Genomic DNA, 10,156 nt, shown 5'->3' with positions numbered 1-10,156 from the left:
AACCTATAACCGAAAAGAGGAATGTTCAATCAACAAATTCCGAGACGTCAGAGATGGCGGTCCAAAACAGAGCAAAGGTTATGATATGTCAAAGAGATGATGTTTTCTGGAATATGGAAATGTAAATTCTCCTTTATTCTAGACCAGTGGTCTCCAAACTATTGTCCACAGGCTGAATGTGGCTCTTTGCTTGCCTTTATCCGGCCCTTGGGGCAACATTCCTTCAACTGATACCTGCATTGGGGCACTACTCCTTCCATTGACACCAGTGATAGGGCACTATTCCTTACAATGATACCAACGATGGGGCACCATTCCTCCAATACCAATGATGGGGCACCATTCCTCCAGTGCCAATGATAGGGCACCATTCCTCCAATACCACTGATGGGGCACTGTTCCTCCCAATGACACCAACGGTGGGGCACTATTCCTCCAATACCAATGATGAGGCACCATTCCTCCAATACCAATGCTGGGGCACTGTTCCTCCCAATGACACCAACGATGGGGCACCATTCGTCCAATACCAATGATGGGGCACCATTCCTCCAATACCTATGAGGGGGCACCATTCCTCCAAAACCAACAATGGGGCACTGTTCCTCCCAATGACACCAACGATGTTGCACCATTCCTCCAATACCAATGATGGGGCACTGCTCCTCCCAATGACACCAACGATTTGGCACCATTCCTCCAATAACAGTGATGGGGCATTATTCCTCCCAATGACACCAACGATGGGGCACCATTCCTCCAATATCAATGATGGGGCACTGTTCTTCCCAATTACACCAACCATGGGGCACCATTCCTCTAATACCAATGATGGGGCACTGTTCTTCACAATGACACCAACAATGGGGCACCATTCCTCCAATACCAATGATGGGGGCACTGTTCTTCCCAATGCCACCAACAATGGGGCACCATTCCTCCAATACCAGTGATGGGGCACTATTCCTACTCCTATTGACCAGAGGCACTGTGTCTTTTTTTCTTTACTGCCACTGACCACCAAGTCAGAGCAATTGTTTACTTTTGCGCTGGGGCATTTTCTACTCCTGGGGGCCTCCAGTTCGCCCCCCAGTGTCTGAAGGATAACAAATTGGCCCTTTGTTTAGAACATTTGAAGACCCCTATTCTAGACCATTATGGAAATGGTGCCCTATCCCCAAATTAGTGAAGATACATTGAAGTAACAAAAAGTCCTTACATAAGCTCACTGAAAGTGGCTAGACTCAGGTGATACTCTGTAATGAAGCAAATTCTTCCACAAAAGCTGTATGTGTTTATCAGCAGCTATATGTTACTGCTCTGTAAAAACAACTTACCTCTAATGATGGTGGTGCAGTGCAAGAATTGTAGTGTTCACTCTCCCCTCATTCATTCCCAAAAACTCCTGTGTACTGTTCATTAAATACAAGGAGTTCTGTGAATGGACAAAGGGAAAGGAGGGACACTTTTTTTGGACAATTTCATGCTTCCAACTTTGTGGGAAGAGTTTGGGGATGGCCCCTTCCTGTTCCAACATGACTGCGCACCAGTGTACAATGCAAGGTCCATAAAGACATGGAGGAGTGAGTTTGGGGTGGAGGAACTTGACTGGCCACAGAGTCCTGACCTCAACCCAACAGAACACCTTGGGGATGACTTAGAGCGGAGACTGCGAGCCAGGCCTTCTCCCCCGACATCAGTGCCTGACCTCACAAATGTGCTTCTGGAAGAATGGTCAAACCTTCCCATAGACACCCTCCTGAACCTTGTGGACGGCCTTCCCAGAAGAGTTGAAGCTGTTATAGCTGCAAAGGGCGGGGCCAACTCAATATTGAACCCTACGGACTAAGACTGGGATGCCATTAAAGTTCATGTGTGTGTAAAGGCAGGCCGAACAATACAATATAATACAATATAGTGTGTATCTATTTATCTACATATTATATATTTCTATGTCTGCTCTATAGTCCCCGGACAGCTGGAGGCACATCTGGGGCAATGTCCAATGCCACTTCCCTCCCCACCTCCTCTTCCTGGCAGCACATCACCGCCCCCTGCATAGTGACAGCCACGCCTAGCAAGCTATTCGCCAGCTTGCCCCTGAAGTGGGCGGGGATAAATCGCCACCATAGCAACGAGGAGGGGCGACGCTCCCCTTTTGCCCTGAACAAAGATGGGCCCGGAGGACTTGCGTCTCTCGGTCACGTGACCGGCGCCACCGCCGGTGCGGGCACTTCTGCACGGTGTATCCCCCCCACCTCCACCGGAAGGGAAGCGTGCTGCAGCCGGAGGGCCTCGGCTCCTGGGCGCACTGTACCCGGTGTGTGCAGGACGGGGGATGCCCTCATGTCGCAGGCGGTGGTGGTGCAGGGCGGGAAGGAGAAGAAGGTGGGGAAGAAGCTGTTCTGGCGGCGGGGGGGATTGGTCAGCCGCTTCCTGCGGACGCTCAGCACCTTATCCCACCTGAGCAGCGAGCAGGAGGCCGAGCCCCCCAACCGGGACAAAGGTTCCCCCTGCCGAGCGGCTCAGCCCGACCCCCCCAGTGATGGCAGCTCGTCCCCCGCCCTCCCTGCTCCGGGCAGCCCCCGCACCCCCGGCCTGTCCGGCCTCAAGAACCACGGCAACACCTGCTTCATGAACGCCGTGCTGCAGTGCCTCAGCAACACCGACCTGTTCGCCGAGTTCCTGGGCTTGGAGCAATACAAGGAGGGCAGCCCGCTACCCAGCCCCGGGGCCGCCGACCGAGGAGAGGTCACCGAACAGCTGGCCAAGCTGCTGAGATCCCTCTGGACCCTGGAGTACACCCCCCAACACAGCCGGGACTTCAAGGTGACAAACCCAGCCACCCCTCCATCATCATCCTCGCCCAATACACCCCTCCATCATCCTCCGATACACCCCCCTCCATCATCATCCTCCCCCAATACCCCCCTCCATCATCATCATCCCCCTCCGATACCCCCCTCCATCATCATCCTCACCCAATACACCCCTCCATCATCCTCCGATACACCCCCCCCTCCATCATCATCCTCACCCAATACACCCCTCCATCATCATCCGATACACCCCCCTCCCCCCTCCATCATCATCCTCACCCAATACACCCCTCCATCATCCTCCGATACACCCCCCTCCATCATCATCCTCCCCCAATACCCCCCTCCATCATCATCATCCCCCTCCATCATCATCATCCCCCTCCGATACCCCCCTCCATCATCATCCTCACCCAATACACCCCTCCATCATCCTTCGATACACCCCCCCCTCCATCATCATCCTCACCCAATACACCCCTCCATCATCATCCGATACACCCCCCATCATCATCCTCACCCAATACACCCCTCCATCATCCTCCGATACACCCCCCTCCATCATCATCCTCCCCCAATACCCCCCTCCATCATCATCATCCCCCTCCGATACACCCCCCCTCCATCATCATCATCCCCCTCCGATACCCCCCTCCATCATCATCATCCCCCTCCGATACCCCCCTCCATCATCATCCTCACCCAATACACCCCTCCATCATCCTCCGATACACCCCCCCCCTCCATCATCATCCTCACCCAATACACCCCTCCATCATCATCCGATACACCCCCCTCCCCCCTCCATCATCATCCTCACCCAATACACCCCTCCATCTTCCTCCGATACACCCCCCATCATCTTCCTCACCCAATACACCCCTCCATCATTCTCCGATACACCCCCCTCCATCATCGTCCTCACCCAATACACCCCTCCAGCATCCGATACACCCGTCCATCATCCTCCTCACCCAATACACCCCTCCATCATTCTCCGATACACCTCCTCCATCATCATCCTCACCCAATACACCCTTCATCATCCTCCGATACCCCCCCATCATCATCATCCTCACCCAATACACCCTTCATCATCCTCTGATACCCCCCATCATCATCATCCTCACCCAATACACCCTTCATCATCCTCTGATACCCCCCATCATCATCATCATCACCCAATACACCCTTCATCATCCTCTGATACCCCCCCATCATCATCATCCTCACCCAATACACCCTTCATCATCCTCTGATACTCCCCCATCATCATCATCCTCGCATTGGCGGTCGGTGGAAAGAATGCCCCCCCCCCTCACGCTGGCGGTCGGTGGAAAGAATGCCCCCCCTCACGCTGGCGGTCGGTGGAAAGAATGCCCCCCCCCTCACGCTGGCGGTCGGTGGAAAGAATGCCACCCCCTTACGTTGGCGCTAATGTGGAAAGAATGCCACCCCCTTATGTTGGCGCTAATGTGGAGGAATGCCCCCCCCACCACGTTGGCGCTAATGTGGAGGAATGCCCCCCCCACCACGTTGGCGCTAATGTGGAGGAATGCCCCCCCCACCACGTTGGCGCTCATTGAGAGAAATACCCCCCTTCCCACGTTGGCGCTCATTGGGAGGAATGACCCCTCCCCCCCCCCCCCCCCCCCCCCACCATGTTGGTGCTCACTGGGAAGGATATCCCCTCCAGGTTGGCGCTCACTGGGAAGAATGGCCTCCCCAGACACTGGCGCTCGCTCGGAAGAATGCCCCCCCCCCCTACATTGGCACTCACTGGGAAGAATGCCCACCCCCCCCCCATCAGACACACACTGCCAATCATTGGGAGGAATGCCCCCCCCTTACTTTCGCAGTCAGTTTGAAGAATGCCCCCTCCCTAACATTGGCAGTCAGTGGGAAGAATGCCCCCATTAATTTGATGGTCAGGGATGAGCTCAGGTGTGTTCAGATCCTAGTCCGAACCCACATGAGTGATCCAGCTAAAAAGCTGTTACTGTACTGAACCAATCATAAGCCATTGAGGCTTTGCCCCCCCCCCCCCCACACTGCACCTGTAGACGCCTATTGTATTTGTGTGGCTGTGGGTTGGGGAATGCCCGAGCTGCAGATGCGTGGCTCAGGACAGGTAACCTGTTCCTGGGGGGCTTGCTCAGGTAGGTTCAGATCCAAACAAGCCTTAGACCCCCCCCCTCCCCCCACTTTACATTGGTGGTTAGTGAGACAAATCTTGCATTGGTGATCAATGGGAAGAATGCCCCCTTACATTGATGAATAGAATGCCCCTCTTACAGCCAAAAAGGTCAGGCTGCTGGCTTTGCCAAGTGGCATTGGACCCAGAACTATGCAAGCAGAACTATATAACTAGCCATAGCTTAAGAACCTTTGGGGTTCCACGGAACTCTGTGTTTAAGATTGTCCTGTCTAATAGAGCTCTTGGTACCCGCTGTAGACAGAAGGGGTTCAACAGCTGAAAATTCCATAAATGTGCACACACAGACTCTCAGCATGCATGCTTATTCCTCTTACTGCCGCTATCATAAAGAGGTGCAAGGGTTTGGGTGTGAACGTCTCTCCTGACCCTTCTTTCCCAGGGCGCCTAGACAGGAAAGACTAAGCACATGATTGTTTCTTAAGCTAGTCACAGGAACAAGAATTCCATTTTTGTAGCAGTATAAGGGTCCTGTGGGACTTAGGAGCCCATTTGTGCTAGATGTGGGTTGGAGAGATGCTTGGACCTCCCTGTCCGCTAGACATGGGTACTACTTACTTCTAGGAAAGTGAAAAGCAGCAGGAATTTGTTTCATAATGAACCAACTGTGCTTCTAGTTTGGTAATGCCTGGATGGTGTCAAGCTGTTCTTTCTATTTCTTTTCAGCGCATATGTTCATGCAGTAGCCACTATTTATATTAAGGGGCCAAAAATTGTCCTTGCACAGGGGCCCAACTGGAATTTAAGGTAAAAAGGGAGCTGTCCATTTGCATGGCTTTTATGAATGTCCTCAGAACCTGCAAGGTTATCTTTTTGGTTTAAAAGAACATTTGGTACTTGCTGTAGACAAAAGAGATATAAATCCAACCGGTCCATAAATATGTACATACGAAACATAAACATGCCCTGTGGGAACTTCCATTCATGCCAGATGTAACATGAGCAGGTGTTAGGCCTTTGTCTCTGTCAGCAACACTCAGGTACTGCTAACTAGAATTGTGGGAAGCAGGAGGTTCTCCTTATGACAACCTAACTGCTTCTGGTCTGTTAACCACTTCCCGACCGGCCGTTGTATATAAACGGCCGGACGGTGGCAGTGCAGGGTTGGGTGGCCGTTTATAAACGGCCTCCCCGCACCCTGCTTGTGCGCGCTCCCTGGGAGCGCGCAGCACCGCGATCCGGTACCCGCTGTGTCCTCCAGACTCTGTACGAGGTCCCGATCATGTGATCACTGATTGGCCAATCAGTGATCACATGCAAAGTAGTAAGCAAGATGTCACTTGTGACTTCATTGCTTACTACGTGTGAAATCTGTGAATGATCACAGAGGTCAAATGGTACAAGCCTATTCAGAACAGGCTTGTACCAGGTGACAAGCTGTGACCAATCACAGCTCACTCAGTACTTCTCAATGAGTGCAAGAATGCACACAGAGAGAAAGAGAAATGATTGCTTTTACATCCTATATGGGTGTAAAAGCAATGTGTAAAAAAAAAAAAAAAAAAAAAAAAAAATCTTCATCACCCCCCACAAGTAGTACAGTGTCACCATGACACTGTACTGCTAGGGTGACAGTATGTAAAAAAAAAAAAATATATAAAAATGTAAAAAAAATGTTTAAAAATTATAATTTTTGGTTATAAACTAATTTGGGTTTTTTTTTTTTTTACTAAAAAGATAACGGAATAAATTTTGGCAAAGATTTATAATGAAATATTATTTATTTGCAAAATTTTATAAAAAAAACACTTTGGACTTTTTCATTTACATAGCAAAAAAAATAAAAATCCCAGCGGTGAATAAATACCACCAAAATAAAGCTTTATCTGTTTTTAAAAAAAATGGTAAAAAATTCATTTGGGTACAGTGTTGCATGACCGCGCATTTGTCATTCAAAGTGTGATAGTGCTGAAAGCTGAAAATTGCCCTGGTCAGGAAGGGGGTAAAAGTGTCCGGTCTGGAAGTGGTTAAAATCCATATGGTTTCACAACAAGCACCTTCTATCTATTTTTTCATAGTAAATAAGTTTGTGCTTGGCAAGTAGTTTAATCAAGGGCCCAAAAAATTGGTCTTGCGCAGGGGCCATTTGGTGAATAGTCTGCTGCTGGTTGACAAGAGTGGGCTGAAGTCATCTTGTGTCTCTATTGTTGTCTCAGCTGGCCAGTAATTGCTATGTTTCTTATTGATGCTGACACCACCAGCCTTTTAAGAAAGCAATAGCTGTCACGGTAAAATGTCATCTCTGATTATACCTAACTGGGGATTCTCGAGAAAGGAGGGGGCCACAAAGCAGCTGGCTACTTGCTGTGGTCATTGTGGACTGGCCCCAGCACAGTCAGGTCATCTCTAGCTGAGATGGGGAGCTGTCCAGCTACATGGCTTCTTTATTGCTTTTTGTAACTGCATGCCTTTTTTTGATTTTTCGTTTTGAAAGAATGCTTTCAAATCTCACTGTAGACATGAGATAAATTCCGCCGTAGATCTAAGGTGTGATAGTTGATCGTGCCATAAACCTGTGTGTATGGACTAGCTGAGCATGCACATTTATTCTTTTCCTGGAAAAGTAATGCCGATCAGTCAGGAGGATCTGTACCAGTCCTCTTGTTTCCTAAAAAAAAAAAAAAAAAAAAGTTGCTTAGTGATCAGTTGTTTGGCATAATCCTGATCAAGGTGTCAGGACAGGTCGGATCCTTGAGTATATAACTTGTGTCCCCATCTGTCTGACATCATTTTGATATTTGTGTACCATGATTGCCTGAACTTGTTAGTGACTGCTGTGTTTGGAGCATGTTACTGTTACTGAAATACCAGGAAGCATTAACTGTCCGTGTAAAATTCCAACACAACTATACCTGCGGCTGTGCTCACTGAGGACCCTCTTGGTTGGGTCCTCAAGGTGACAAGGGCACGCAGTTGTTTTTGCTTCTGTTCAAGAACTATCATATGCACATCATAGACATTAGTGGATGTGGAAGAATGGTGGATTTTGCAGTTGCCCCCCCTGATGATGTGCCACATCTCAACCGATGAGGAAATTGTACACTGAGCTGTGCGTGTTCAACTTGTGTTGCTTGTGAAAAAAAAAATATATTGCAAACAGGGAGGGGAGAACACTTTAATACAGAAGAGGCATTGGCTTGGCTGAAGTTGTGTCGTGGTGATTTCAGTGTGGGAACCCTTTTGGCCCTCTGGGGGTTTCCTGCCCAGTGTTTTACCTGTGGTGTTAACGGATGATGGCAGACTGCTTTTTATTATATATGGCTGTATTTGGTGTATTAGTATTGGTTAGTATGCCTACGATTGAGCACCATATTTGTTCTATGTACAGTGGATATAAAAAGTCTACACACCCCTGTTAAAATGTCAGGTTTCAGTGATGTAAAACAATTAGACAAAGATAAATCATTTCAGAACTTTTTCCACCTTTTTAATGTAACCTATAAACTGTACAACTCAGTTGAACAACAAACACCTCTTTTAGGTGGAGGGAAGTAAAAAATAAAAAGCTAAAATAATATGGTTGCATAAGTGTGCACACCCTTAAACTAACACCTTTTGATTTTATTCCAGTACTCAGTCTTTTTGGGTATGAGTCTGTCAGCATGACACATCTTGACTTGGCAATATTTGCCCACTCTTCCTTGCAAAAACACTCCAAATCTATCAGATTGCGAGGGCATCTCCTGTGCACAACTCTGTTCAGATCACCCCACAGATTTTCGATCGGATTCAGTTCTGGGCTCTGGCTGGGCCATTCCAAAACTTTAATCTTCTGGTGAAGCCATTACTTTGTTGATTTGAATGTATGCTTTGGGTCGTTGGCATGCTGAAAGATGAAGTTCCTCTTCATGTTCAGCTTTCTAGCAGACGTTTGAAGGTTTTGTGCCAATATTGACTGATATTTGGAACTGTTCATAATTCCCTCTACCTTGACTAAGGCCCCAGTTCCAGCTTAAGAAAAACAGCCCCAAAGCATGATGCTGCCACCACCATGCTTCACTGTGGGTATGGTGTTCTTTTGGTGATGTGCATTGTTGTTTTTATGCCAAACATCTTGGAATTATGGCCAACCTTGATTTCATCAGACCATAACATATTTTCCCACATGCTTTTGGGAGACTTCAGATGTGTTTTTGCAAAATGTAGCCGGGCTTGGATGTTTTTCTTTGTAAGAAAAGACTTCCGTCTTGCCACTCCACCCCATTGCCCAGACATATGAAGAATACAGGAGATTGTTCACATGTACCACACAGCCAGTACTTGCCAGATATTCCTGCAGCTCCTTTAATGTTGCTGTAGGCCTCTTGGCAGCCACCCAGACTGGTTTTCTTCTCATCTCTTCATCAATTTTGGAGGGACGTCCAGTTCTTGGTAATGTCACTGTTGCGCCATATTTTCTCCACTTGATGATGACTGTCTTCACTGTGTTCCATGGTATATCTAAAACCTTGGAAATTCTTTTGTACCTTTTTTTTTTTCTCCTGACTGATACCTTTTAACAATGAGATCCCTCTGATGCTTTAGAAGCTTTCTGCGGACCATGGCTTTTGCTGTAGGATGTGACTAAGAAAATGCCAGGAAAGACCTACTAGAACAGCTGAACTTTTATTTGGGGTTAATCAGAGGCACTTTAAATGATGGCAGGTGTGTACTGACTGCTATTTAACATGATTTTGAATGTGATTGCTTAATTCTGAACACAGCTACATCCCCAGTTATAGGAGGGTGTGCACACTTGTGCAACCACGTATTTAGTTTACTCCCCCCACCCCCAAAAGATTTAATTTTTTTTTCAATTAAGTTGTACAGTTTATAGGTCACATTAAAGGTGGAACATTCTGACATGATTTATCTTTCTCTTTTTTTTACTTTGCAGAAACCTGACATTTTAACAGGGGTGTGTAGACTTTTTATATCCACTGTATATATTTATTGTGGTCTAAAATCTTGTTGTGATATATTGTATAATCAATCCTCTGTATTCTACTCCTGTTTAAAGAAATTACAATGTTCTGAAATGCGTCGGCATCCCATGGAAGAAATTTGGCCTCTCCAGGTATTCTCTTGGAAGAAAGAGAACACCATACGACACCAAGTCTTCATTTTGTGATAAAGTATACTT

General features: G+C 47.7%; 1 protein-coding gene across 1 annotated transcript in view; it reads left to right on the top strand.

Moving 5' to 3' along the window:
• Positions 1-2,216: 2,216 nt before the first annotated feature.
• The window catches only part of USP31 (ubiquitin specific peptidase 31), a 120,403-nt gene continuing 112,463 nt past the window's right edge, over positions 2,217-10,156 (top strand). The window contains exon 1 of the mRNA XM_089682765.1: positions 2,217-2,829. Within this exon, the coding sequence (XP_089538891.1) occupies positions 2,347-2,829 (483 nt within the window). The 5' untranslated portion in view covers positions 2,217-2,346. The remainder of the gene's footprint in view (positions 2,830-10,156) is intronic.

The sequence above is a fragment of the Staurois parvus genome, unplaced genomic scaffold (assembly GCF_062004578.1).
Source record: "Staurois parvus isolate SC_StPar_1 unplaced genomic scaffold, SC_StPar_1.0 ptg000018l, whole genome shotgun sequence".
NCBI lineage: Eukaryota > Metazoa > Chordata > Amphibia > Anura > Ranidae > Staurois > Staurois parvus.
This window is presented reverse-complemented; position numbering and strand designations above follow the sequence as displayed.